The sequence below is a fragment of the Oncorhynchus kisutch genome, linkage group LG27 (assembly GCF_002021735.2).
Source record: "Oncorhynchus kisutch isolate 150728-3 linkage group LG27, Okis_V2, whole genome shotgun sequence".
In the NCBI taxonomy this organism is placed as follows: Eukaryota; Metazoa; Chordata; class Actinopteri; order Salmoniformes; family Salmonidae; genus Oncorhynchus; species Oncorhynchus kisutch.
This window is the reverse complement of record NC_034200.2, coordinates 10,012,401-10,024,900: the sequence shown is the minus strand read 5'-3', so window position 1 is coordinate 10,024,900 and position 12,500 is coordinate 10,012,401. Positions and strand designations below refer to the sequence as shown.

General features: G+C 47.8%; 1 protein-coding gene across 2 annotated transcripts in view; it reads left to right on the top strand.

Annotated features, from left to right (window-relative positions):
* epha4b (eph receptor A4b) overlaps positions 1-12,500 on the top strand; it is a 133,600-nt gene that overhangs the window by 51,081 nt on the left and 70,019 nt on the right. For both annotated transcript variants that reach the window (XM_031806885.1, XM_031806884.1), the window contains exons 6-7: positions 9,035-9,190; positions 10,617-10,952. In XM_031806885.1, coding sequence (XP_031662745.1) covers positions 9,035-9,190; positions 10,617-10,952 — 492 coding nt within the window. The remainder of the gene's footprint in view (positions 1-9,034; positions 9,191-10,616; positions 10,953-12,500) is intronic.

Genomic DNA, 12,500 nt, shown 5'->3' with positions numbered 1-12,500 from the left:
GAGTTCTGCTTCTGGAACAGGGACATAAAGGACCTCGAAGTTGCAGACAGATAGACAGACAGACAGACAAATAGACAGACAGGGGGCCTCGCGCCAAACTGGGCGTCCTTACAGCTGCCTGATCAAAACCTACTAAGGCTGTGTAGACTGAAACTACTGTCCTCTGCACTGATGTGTGTGTGTGGGGTTGTGTGTGTCTGGGCTTTATACTTGCCAGAGCAGAATGGGCCAAGGTCCCTTCTCTGCTCCCCTCTTCGCTGATACACGGAAAAACACACACACACACACACACACACACACAGTGCTAACGTCCATGGGGGATTGTTCTAGGGGACTTAGCACCTCTATGATTCATGATTTGCCTAAATACAGGTGGAAAAGTCAGAGAGACCAAAGAGTGGAACGACTAAGTTAAAGAAGATGATTGATTTACTAAGAGAGAGTAGAAAGGAAATATATGCAATGAGTAGTATTTTTAGGCCTTTTATTAAACAATTTAGTTCTGGCACATGGTGTCCTATCTATTCTTTTTTTTGTCCGCTTTCTCCCCTCTATTTCTTTCCCCTGCTCTCTCTAGTTCTTCTGTCTTTTCCCCTGCTCTCTCTAGTTCTTCTGTCTTTTCCCCTGCTCTCTCTAGTTCTTCTGTCTTTTCCCCTGCTCTCTCTAGTTCTTCTGTCTTTTCTCCTGCTCTCGCTAGTTCTTCTGTCTTTTCCCCTGCTCTCGTTCTTCTGTCTTTTCCCCTGCTCTCTCTAGTTCTTCTGTCTTTTCCCCTGCTCTCTCTAGTTCTTCTGTCTTTTCCCCTGCTCTCTCTAGTTCTTCTGTCTTTTCTCCTGCTCTCGCTAGTTCTTCTGTCTTTTCCCCTGCTCTCGTTCTTCTGTCTTTTCCCCTGCTCTCTCTAGTTCTTCTGTCTTTTCCCCTGCTCTCTCTAGTTCTTCTGTCTTTTCTCCTGCTCTCTCTAGTTCTTCTGTCTTTTCCCCTGCTCTCCCTAGTTCTTCTGTCTTTTCTCCTGCTCTCTCTAGTTCTTCTGTCTTTTCTCCTGCTCTCGCTAGTTCTTCTGTCTTTTCTCCTGCTCTCTCTAGTTCTTCTGTCTTTTCCCCCGCTCTCTCTAGTTCGTCTGTCTTTTCCCCTGCTCTCTCTAGTTCTTCTGTCTTTTCCCCTGCTCTCTCTAGTTCTTCTGTCTTTTCCCCTGCTCTCTCTAGTTCTTCTGTATTTTCCCCTGCTCTCTCTAGTTCTTCTGTCTTTTCCCCTGCTCTCTCTAGTTCTTCTGTCTTTCCCCTGCTCTCTCTAGTTCTTCTGTCTTTTCCCCCGCTCTCTCTAGTTCGTCTGTCTTTTCCCCTGCTCTCTCTAGTTCTTCTGTCTTTCCCCTGCTCTCTCTAGTTCTTCTGTCTTTTCCCCTGCTCTCTCTAGTTCTTCTGTCTTTTCCCCTGCTCTCTCTAGTTCTTCTGTCTTTTCCCCTGCTCTCTCTAGTTCTTCTGTCTTTTCCCCCGCTCTCTCTAGTTCTTCTGTCTTTTCCCCTGCTCTCTCTAGTTCTTCTGTCTTTTCCCCTGCTCTCTCTAGTTCTTCTGTCTTTTCCCCTGCTCTCCCTAGTTCTTCTGTCTTTTCTCCTGCTCTCTCTAGTTCTTCTGTCTTTTCTCCTGCTCTCGCTAGTTCTTCTGTCTTTTCTCCTGCTCTCTCTAGTTCTTCTGTCTTTTCCCCCCGCTCTCTCTAGTTCGTCTGTCTTTTCCCCTGCTCTCTCTAGTTCTTCTGTCTTTTCCCCTGCTCTCTCTAGTTCTTCTGTCTTTTCCCCTGCTCTCTCTAGTTCTTCTGTCTTTTCCCCTGCTCTCTCTAGTTCTTCTGTCTTTTCCCCTGCTCCTCTAGTTCTTCTGTCTTTTCCTCTGCTCTCTCTAGTTCTCTGTCTTTCCTCTGCTCTCTCTAGTTTCTTCTGTCTTTTCCCCCGCTCTCTCTAGTTCGTCTGTCTTTTCCCTGCTCTCTCTAGTTCTTCTGTCTTTTCCCCTGCTCTCTCTAGTTTTCTGTCTTTTCCCTGCTCTCTCTAGTTCTTCTGTCTTTTCCCCTGCTCTCTCTATTCTTCTGTCTTTTCCCCTGCTCTCTCTAGTTCTTCTTCTTTTTCCCCCCGCTCTCTCTAGTTTCTTCTGTCTTTTCCCCTGCTCTCTCTAGTTCTTCTGTCTTTTTCCCCTGCTCTCTCTAGTTCTTCTGTCTTTTCCCCTGCTCTCCCCTAGTTCTTCTGTCTTTTCCCCTGCTCTCTCTAGTTCTTCTGTCTTTTTTCCCCTGCTCTCTCTAGTTCTTTCTGTCTTTTCCCCTGCTCTCTCTAGTTTCTTCTGTCTTTTCCCCTGCTCTCTCTAGTTCTTCTGGTCTTTTCCCCTGCTCTCTCTAGTTCTTCTGTCTTTTCCCCGCGCTCTCTCTAGTTCTTCTGTCTTTTCTCCTGCTCTCTCTAGTTTTTCTGTCTTTTCTCCTGCTTCTCTCTAGTTCTTCTGTCTTTTTCCCCTGCTCTCTCTAGTTTCTTCTGTCTTTTCCCCTGCTCTCTCTAGTTCTTCTGTCTTTTCCCCTGCTCTCTCTAGTTCTTCTGTCTTTTCCCCTGCTCCTCTCTAGTTCTTCTGTCTTTTCCCCCGCTCTCTCTAGTTCTTTCTGTCTTTCCCTGCCTCTCTAGTTCTTCTGTCTTTTCCCCTGCTCTCTCTAGTTCTTTCTGTCTTTTCCCCTGCTCTCTCTAGTTTCTTCTTGTCTTTTCCCCTGCTCTCTCTAGTTCTTCTGTCTTTTCTCCTGCTCTCGCTAGTTCTTCTGTCTTTTCCCCTCTCTCGTTCTTCTGTCTTTTCCCCTGCTCTCTCTAGTTCTTCTGTCTTTTCCCTGCTCTCTCTAGTTCTTCTGTCTTTCCCCTGCTCTCCCTAGTTCTTCTGTCTTTTCTCCTGCTCTCTCTAGTTCTTCTGTCTTTTCTCCTGCTCTCGCTAGTTCTTCTGGTCTTTTCTCCTGCTCTCTCTAGTTCTTCTGTCTTTTCCCCCGCTCTCTCTAGTTCGTCTGTCTTTTCCCCTGCTCTCTCTAGTTCTTCTGTCTTTTCCCCTGCTCTCTCTAGTTCTTCTGTCTTTTCCCCTGCTCTCTCTAGTTCTTCTGTCTTTTCCCCTGCTCTCTCTAGTTCTTCTGTCTTTTCCCCCGCTCTCTCTAGTTCTTCTGTCTTTTCCCCTGCTCTCTCTAGTTCTTCTGTCTTTTCCCCCGCTCTCTCTAGTTTCGTCTGTCTTTTCCCCTGCTCTCTCTAGTTCTTCTGTCTTTTCCCCTGCTCTCTCTAGTTCTTCTGTCTTTTCCCCCGCTCTCTCTAGTTCTTCTGTCTTTTCCCTGCTCTCTCTAGTTTCTTCTGTCTTTTACCCCGCTCTCTCTAGTTCTTCTGTCTTTTCCCCCTGCTCTCGGCTAGTTCTTCTGTCTTTTCCCCTGCTCCTCTAGTTCTTCTGTCTTTTCCCCTGCTCTCCTAGTTCTTCTGTCTTTTCCCCTGCTCTCTCTAGTTCTTCTGTCTTTTCCCCTGCTCTCTCTAGTTCTTCTGTCTTTTCCCCTGCTCTCTCTAGTTTCTTCTGTCTTTTCCCTGCTCTCTCTAGTTCTTCTGTGCTTTTCCCCTGCTCTCTCTAGTTCTTCTGTCTTTTCCCCCGCTCTCTCTAGGTCTTCTGTCTTTTCTCCTGCTCTCTCTAGTTTTCTGTCTTTTCTCCTGCTCTCTCTAGTTCTTCTGTCTTTTCCCCTGCTCTCTCTAGTTCTTCTGTCTTTTCCCTGCTCTCTCTAGTTCTTCTGTCTTTTTCCCTGCTCTCTCTAGTTCTTCTGTCTTTTCCCCTGCTCTCTCTAGTTCTTCTGTCTTTTCCCCTGCTCTCTCTAGTTCTTCTGTCTTTTCCCCTGCTTCTCTAGTTCTTCTGTCTTTTCCCCCACTCTCTCTAGTTCTTCTGTCTTTTCCCCTGCTCTCTCTAGTTCTTCTGTCTTTCCCCTGCTCTCTCTAGTTCTTCTGTCTTTTCCCCTGCTCTCTCTAGTTCTTCTGTCTTTTCTCCTGCTCTCGCTAGTTCTTCTGTCTTTTCCCCTGCTCTCCCTAGTTCTTCTGTCTTTTCCCCTGCTCTCCCTAGTTCTTCTGTCTTTTCTCCTGCTCTCTCTAGTTCTTCTGTCTTTTCTCCTGCTCTCGCTAGTTCTTCTGTCTTTCTCCTGCTCTCTCTAGTTCTTCTGTCTTTTCCCCCGCTCTCTCTAGTTCGTCTGTCTTTTCCCCTGCTCTCTCTAGTTCTTCTGTCTTTTCCCCTGCTCTCTCTAGTTCTTCTGTCTTTTCCCCTGCTCTCTCTAGTTCTTCTGTCTTTTCCCCTGCTCTCTCTAGTTCTTCTGTCTTTTCCCCTGCTCTCTCTAGTTCTTCTGTCTTTTCCTCTGCTCTCTCTAGTTCTTCTGTCTTTCCCCCGCTCTCTCTAGTTCGTCTGTCTTTTCCCCTGCTCTCTCTAGTTCTTCTGTCTTTTCCCCTGCTCTCTCTAGTTCTTCTGTCTTTTCCCCTGCTCTCTCTAGTTCTTCTGTCTTTTCCCCTGCTCTCTCTAGTTCTTCTGTCTTTTCCCCTGCTCTCTCTAGTTCTTCTGTCTTTTCCCCCGCTCTCTCTAGTTCTTCTGTCTTTTCCCCTGCTCTCTCTAGTTCTTCTGTCTTTTCCCCTGCTCTCTCTAGTTCTTCTGTCTTTTCCCCTGCTCTCCCTAGTTCTTCTGTCTTTTCCCCTGCTCTCTCTAGTTCTTCTGTCTTTCCCCTGCTCTCTCTAGTTCTTCTGTCTTTTCCCCTGCTCTCTCTAGTTCTTCTGTCTTTTCCCCTGCTCCTCTCTAGTTCTTCTGTCTTTTCCCCTGCTCTCTCTAGTTCTTCTGTCTTTTCCCCCGCTCTCTCTAGTTCTTCTGTCTTTTCTCCTGCTCTCTCTAGTTTTTCTGTCTTTTCTCCTGCTCTCTCTAGTTCTTCTGTCTTTTCCCCTGCTCTCTCTAGTTCTTCTGTCTTTTCCCCTGCTCTCTCTAGTTCTTCTGTCTTTTCCCCTGCTCTCTCTAGTTCTTCTGTCTTTCCCCTGCTCTCTCTAGTTCTTCTGTCTTTCCCCCCGCTCTCCTCTAGTTCTTCTGTCTTTTCCCCTGCTCTCTCTAGTTCTTCTGTCTTTTCCCCTGCTCTCTCTAGTTCTTCTGTCTTTTCCCCTGCTCTCTCTAGTTCTTCTGTCTTTTCCCCTGCTCTCTCTAGTTCTTTCTGTCTTTTCTCCTGCTCTCGCTAGTTCTTCTGTCTTTTCCCCTGCTCTCGTTTCTTCTGTCTTTTCCCCTGCTCTCTCTAGTTCTTCTGTCTTTCCCCTGCTCTCTCTAGTTCTTCTGTCTTTTCCCCTGCTCTCTCTAGTTCTTCTGTCTTTTCCCCTGCTCTCCCTAGTTCTTCTGTCTTTTCTCCTGCTCTCTCTAGTTCTTCTGTCTTTTCTCCTGCTCTCGCTAGTTCTTCTGTCTTTTCTCCTGCTCTCTCTAGTTCTTCTGTCTTTTCCCCCGCTCTCTCTAGTTCGTCTGTCTTTTCCCCTGCTCTCTCTAGTTCTTCTGTCTTTTCCCCTGCTCTCTCTAGTTCTTCTGTCTTTTCCCTGCTCTCTCTAGTTCTTCTGTCTTTTCCCCCTGCTCTCTCTAGTTCTTCTGTCTTTTCCCCTGCTCTCTCTAGTTCTTCTGTCTTTTCCCTGCTCTCTCTAGTTCTTCTGTCTTTTCCCCCGCTCTCTCTAGTTCGTCTGTCTTTTCCCCTGCTCTCTCTAGTTCTTCTGTCTTTTCCCCTGCTCTCTCTAGTTCTTCTGTCTTTTCCCCCGCTCTCTCTAGTTCTTCTGTCTTTCCCCTGCTCTCTCTAGTTCTTCTGTCTTTTCCCCCGCTCTCTCTAGTTCTTCTGTCTTTTCCCCTGCTCTCTCTAGTTCTTCTGTCTTTTCCCCTGCTCTCTCTAGTTCTTCTGTCTTTTCCCCTGCTCTCCCTAGTTCTTCTGTCTTTTCCCCTGCTCTCTCTAGTTCTTCTGTCTTTTCCCCTGCTCTCTCTAGTTCTTCTGTCTTTTCCCCTGCTCTCTCTAGTTCTTCTGTCTTTTCCCCTGCTCTCTCTAGTTCTTCTGTCTTTTCCCCTGCTCTCTCTAGTTCTTCTGTCTTTTCCCCCGCTCTCTCTAGTTCTTCTGTCTTTTCTCTGCTCTCTCTTAGTTTTCTGTCTTTTCTCCTGCTCTCTCTAGTTCTTCTGTCTTTTCCCCTGCTCTCTCTAGTTCTTCTGTCTTTTCCCCTGCTCTCTCTAGTTCTTCTGTCTTTTCCCCTGCTCTCTCTAGTTCTTCTGTCTTTTCCCCCACTCTCTCTAGTTCTTCTGTCTTTTCCCCTGCTCTCTCTAGTTCTTCTGTCTTTTCCCCTGCTCTCTCTAGTTCTTCTGTCTTTTCCCCTGCTCTCTCTAGTTCTTCTGTCTTTTCCCCTGCTCTCTCTAGTTCTTCTGTCTTTTCTCCTGCTCTCGCTAGTTCTTCTGTCTTTTCCCCTGCTCTCGTTCTTCTGTCTTTTCCCCTGCTCTCTCTAGTTCTTCTGTCTTTTCCCCTGCTCTCTCTAGTTCTTCTGTCTTTTCCCCTGCTCTCTCTAGTTCTTCTGTCTTTTCCCCTGCTCTCCCTAGTTCTTCTGTCTTTTCTCCTGCTCTCTCTAGTTCTTCTGTCTTTTCTCCTGCTCTCGCTAGTTCTTCTGTCTTTTCTCCTGCTCTCTCTAGTTCTTCTGTCTTTTCCCCCGCTCTCTCTAGTTCGTCTGTCTTTTCCCCTGCTCTCTCTAGTTCTTCTGTCTTTTCCCCTGCTCTCTCTAGTTCTTCTGTCTTTTCCCCTGCTCTCTCTAGTTCTTCTGTCTTTTCCCCTGCTCTCTCTAGTTCTTTCTGTCTTTTCCCCTGCTCTCTCTAGTTTCTTCTGTCTTTTCCCCCGCTCTCTCTAGTTCGTCTGTCTTTTCCCCTGCTCTCTCTAGTTCTTCTGTCTTTTCCCCTGCTCTCCTCTAGTTCTTCTGTCTTTTCCCCTGCTCTCTCTAGTTCTTCTGTCTTTTCCCCCGCTCTCTCTAGTTCGTCTGTCTTTTCCCCTGCTCTCTCTAGTTCTTCTGTCTTTTCCCCTGCTCTCTCTAGTTCTTCTGTCTTTTCCCCCGCTCTCTCTAGTTCGTCTGTCTTTCCCCTGCTCTCTCTAGTTCTTCTGTCTTTTCTCCTGCTCTCTCTAGTTCTTCTGTCTTTTCCCCTGCTCTCTCCTTTCCTCTCGCCTGTTTTATTCAGCTGGTTAATAATGTGTATTTTTGGGATATTGTGGCATTTAGGCCATTTCTTGGTATATGTGTGTGTGCGATTGTACACTTCCGGTCAAAAGTTTTAGGACACCTACCCATTCAAGGGTTTTTCTTTATTCTTTACAATTTTCTACATTGTATAATAATAGTGAAGACATCAAAACTATGAAATAACACATATGGAATCGTGTAGTAACCCAAAAAGTGTTAAACAAATCAACACATATTTTATATTTGGGTTTCTACAAAGTAGTCACCCTTTGAATTGATGACAGCTTTGCCCACTCTTGGCCACTACTAAAGGCACCAATAATAATAAGAGTCATGCTTGGGCCAAGAAACACAAGCAATGGACATTAGTCCGGTGGAAATCTGTCCTTTGGTCTAGAGGTCAAATGTGAGATTTTTGGTTCCAACCGCCGTGTCTTTGTGAGATGTGGTGTGGGTGAATGGATGATCTCCTCGTGTATTTCCCACCGTAAAGCATGGAGGAAAAGGGGTGAAGTTGCGGGTGTGCTTTGCTGGTGTCACTGTGATTTATTTGGAATTCAAGGCACACTTAACCAGCATGGCTACCACAGCTTTCTGCAGTGATACACCATCCCATTGTTTGGGCTTAGTGGGACTATAAGTTGTTTTTCAACAGGACAATGACCCAACACACCTCCAGGCAGTGTATTTTACCAAGAAGGAGGGCGATGGAGTGCTGCATCAGATGACCTGGCCTCCACAATCTGCCAACCTCAACCCAATTGAGATGGTTTGGGATGAGTCGGACCGCAGAGTGAAGGAAAAGCAGCCAACAAGTGCTCATTATATGTGGGAACTCCTGTTGGAAAAGCATTCCAGATGAAGCTGGTTGAGAGAATGCCAAGAGTGCAAAGCTGTCAAAAGCTGTCATCATGGCAAAGGGTGGCTATTTGAAGAATCTCAAATAGAAAATATATTTAGACTTGTGTAACACTTTTTGGGTTACTACATGATTCCATATGTGTTATTTCATAGTTTTGATGTCTTCACTATTATTCTACAATGTAGAAAATAGTAAAAATAAAGGAGAACCCTTGAATGAGTAGGTGTTCTAAAGCGTTTGACCGGTAGTGTGTGCGGTGTGTGTGCCTTTTTTCTGTGTGCGTTGAGAGGCATATGTAGCTCAGTTCCTAGTATTCCCAGAGCTGCAGGTCACTCTGGTGTGTGTGTGTGTTGGACTGTGTGTGTGTGACAAGGGTCATTTACGGCAGTGCCGAGGCGAACAACGCCTTGCTTGATTAAATCCATGACCTTCAGCACCGGCACACGCAATCCACACACACTCCGCATTCTTAACACACACACGCTCGGCACACGTAATCAGCACCCAAAGGAATCTGTCATGGCATTGATCCATCTGCACACACACACACACACACACACACACACACACACACACACACACACACACACACACACACACACACACACACACACACACACACACACACACACACACACACACACACACACACACACCATCTATGGAATTGCGCTTCCAAACACCCTCAATCTCCTGACAGTGGAAAGGGCCATTTACCCTCAGAGGAGTATAATCACCGAATGTACAATGCATTCAGTAGTGGCACATTTGAACCCAGTGTTATACCTATTCAGGTTGTAGACACCACAGAAACATAGAAATAAAAGTATCTTTTTACAGTAGAACTGTGGTGTTCTCATTTTGTAGACTTGCGTTTTCCAGTTCCCCACCGCTGTCTTACCTTGTCGACCTGGTGTAGTGGCTCATTTCTTACCTTCTGTTCTCTCCTCTCTCCCCAGCGTGCAGACCGGGCTCCTACAAGGCCTCAGCGACCGACGCCTACTGCACAAAATGTCCGCCACATAGCTCCTCCCACCTGGAGAGAGCCTCTGAGTGTGTGTGTGAGAAAGGCTTCCACCGCGCGGAGACGGACCCGCGCTCCATGGCCTGCACACGTGAGCAGCACACACACACACACACTCACGCAAAAACATGCACAGACACTCACCGAGACACACTTGCACAAGCACCAAACATCCACACACCTACTGTTTATTGGCCTCAAACCTCAATTTGGTTGAGTTCCGCTGAATGCATTGTCATTGCCGCTTCTTTGACAATAATGCCTTTTGTAAAAGCCTTTGATCACAGACAGCTCTCTAGATACATATCACTGCTCTTCGAGATCACTTTAATTGTCTGTCTGAGCTGACGGGGACCCTACTAGATGACACTGATACCGTGACTCAACGATACTCCCGACACGAGCTGATACTAGAGGTTCTGTCTGTCTGAATCCACCGGAGGTACTGGCAGGATGGGCACCGACCACCAACCACATCCTGACACATCTCCCACACAGAGAGTGAGAGAGACGAGCTAGATAGATAGAAAGAAAGAAGGAGAGAGAGAGAGAGAGAGAGATAGAGAGGAGTGTAGGGAGAGGGAGAGACACACACACACGTGTGGGAAGGAGTGAAACCCATTAGGAGGTTATGGTAGATCAAACGTATTAATCGTTGCAGCAGGTGTGATGTGACAGGGGATATGAGCTGGAAATGAGCAACGGCTCTCGCAGATGTGTCACCTCGCCACAAACACACACACACACACACACACGTACACATCTCTGTCGCCTACTCGATCTTCTCCTGTTCTATCTGTCTTTTTCCTTTTACACGCTACAATCTCTCTCTCTGCCTCTTTTTTTTCTGTCTCTCGTCTCTTTCTCTCCGTCTCCCACTTTGAGGAGGTGATGAGGAGAGGAGCTTTTGGGGGTGGTTGAAAGGTGGGGAGAGGTGTTAGAAAGAGCTGGAAAAGGACTGAAATAGGGATGAGAGAGAAGGGTGGAAATGACCATTTGGGAGAGATGAGAAGAAGAACAGGGAGGAAGATACAGGGAGAGGAGAAGATGTGAGGGAGGAGGGAGAGGGCGAGAGAGGAGAAGATGTGAGGGAGGAGGGAGAGGGCGAGAGAGGAGAAGATGTGAGGGGGGAGGGAGAGGGCGAGAGAGGAGAAGATGTGAGGGAGGAGGGAGAGGGCGAGAGAGGGGCAGACATCAGGCTCCCTGTCACATATCATCCGCTGTCATCAGATTTACGGTAGACAGCCTCTATTACCCCCTGCCCTCCTCTCCCTGGCCCCCACCTGCTGCCCTTTACAGAGGCCTGCCACTGGGCAGCATGATCAGGAAAGGCCCAGGCTTTAGAGGCCCCCTGGGCCTCACTAGTCATCCTGCTGCTGATGAGATGTCATCAGTCCAGACACTGGAGCCTGAACCACCATTCATCATTGCAGCACTGAAATGATCCCATCATACACACAGTGACAGACACACACACGCACACGCACACTCACCGTCTCTCCCCTCTCTCCTCCCAGGTCCCCCTTCGGCTCCAGAGAACACCATCTCCACGGTCAATGAGACATGTGTCACACTAGAATGGAGTCCCCCACGTGACACGGGAGGTCGAGGTGACATCACCTACAGCCTCCGCTGCAGGAAGTGCTCTGGGGACGACATGAAGTGTGCGCCCTGTGGCAGCGGAGTCCATTTTGTGCCGAGGCAGTTCGGTCTCTCTGTGGCTATGGTGATGGTCACTGACCTGCAGCCACACAGCAACTACAGCTTCACCATAGAGAGCCTGAATGGAGTGTCTGATCTGAGTCCCACACCCAGGGGAGCTGTGATAGTTAATGTCACCACCAGCCAGACAGGTAGGATCACACACGGACAAACACGCAGACAAACACGCAGACAACCTCGCAGACAAACACGCAGACAAACACGCAGACAACCTCGCAGACAAACACGCAGACAAACATGAGGACAAAACATGAGGACAAAACACGAGGACAAACACGAGGACAAACACGCGGACAAACACGAGGACAAACACGCAGACAAACACGAGGACAAACACGAGGACAAACATGCGGACAAACACGAGGACAAACACGAGGACAAACACGCAGACAAACACGAGGACAAACACGAGGACAAACATGCGGACAAACATGCGGACAAACACGAGGACAAACATGCGGACAAACACGCAGACAAACACGAGGACAAACACGCGGACAAACACGAGGACAAACACGCAGACAAACACGAGGACAAACACGAGGACAAACATGCGGACAAACACGAGGACAAACACGAGGACAAACACGCAGACAAACACGAGGACAAACACGAGGACAAACATGCGGACAAACATGCGGACAAACACGAGGACAAACACGCGGACAAACACGCAGACAAACACGAGGACAAGCATGCGGACAAACACGAGGACAAACACGAGGACAAACACGAGGACAAACACGCAGACAAACACGAGGACAAACATGCGGACAAACACGAGGACAAACACGAGGACAAACAAGAGGACAAACACGAGGACAAACACGCAGACAAACACGAGGACAAACATGCGGACAAACATGCGGACAAACACGCAGACAAACACGAGGACAAACATGCGGACAAACACGCAGACAAACACGAGGACAAACACGAGGACAAACACGAGGACAAACACGCAGACAAACACGAGGACAAACACGAGGACAAACACGCAGACAAACACGAGGACAAACACGCAGACAAACACGCAGACAACACGCAGACAAGCACGCAGACAAACTCGCAGACAAACACGCAGACAAACACGAGGACAAACACGAGGACAAACACGCAGACAAACACGAGGACAAACACGAGGACAAACACGCAGACAAACACGAGGACAAACATGCGGACAAACATGCGGACAAACACGAGGACAAACACGAGGACAAACATGCGGACAAACACGAGGACAAACACGAGGACAAACATGCGGACAAACATGCGGACAAACACGCGGACAAACATGCGGACAAACACGCAGACAAACACGCGGACAAACATGCAGACAAACACGCAGACAAACACGAGGACAAACACGAGGACAAACACGCAGACAGACACGCGGACAAACACACTACCGTTTCAGTGTATTGGCAGTCAATGTCCGCTCAGTAATGATGTCTGGACTGATGTCTAAACACACACACACACACGTAATATGAGAGATTGGATATGCCTAGACCTAATCAGATTTGAAAGGACACACAGACACACACTCTCTTCACTGTGTCCCAAACCCTTCACCCAGGGCTTTGCATCTGCTGAAGACTCTCGATTAGGCCACACTCACATGTGCTGATTGGATCTGGACACACGCAGTACATGGAGTGTGTGTGTGTGTGTAGGAC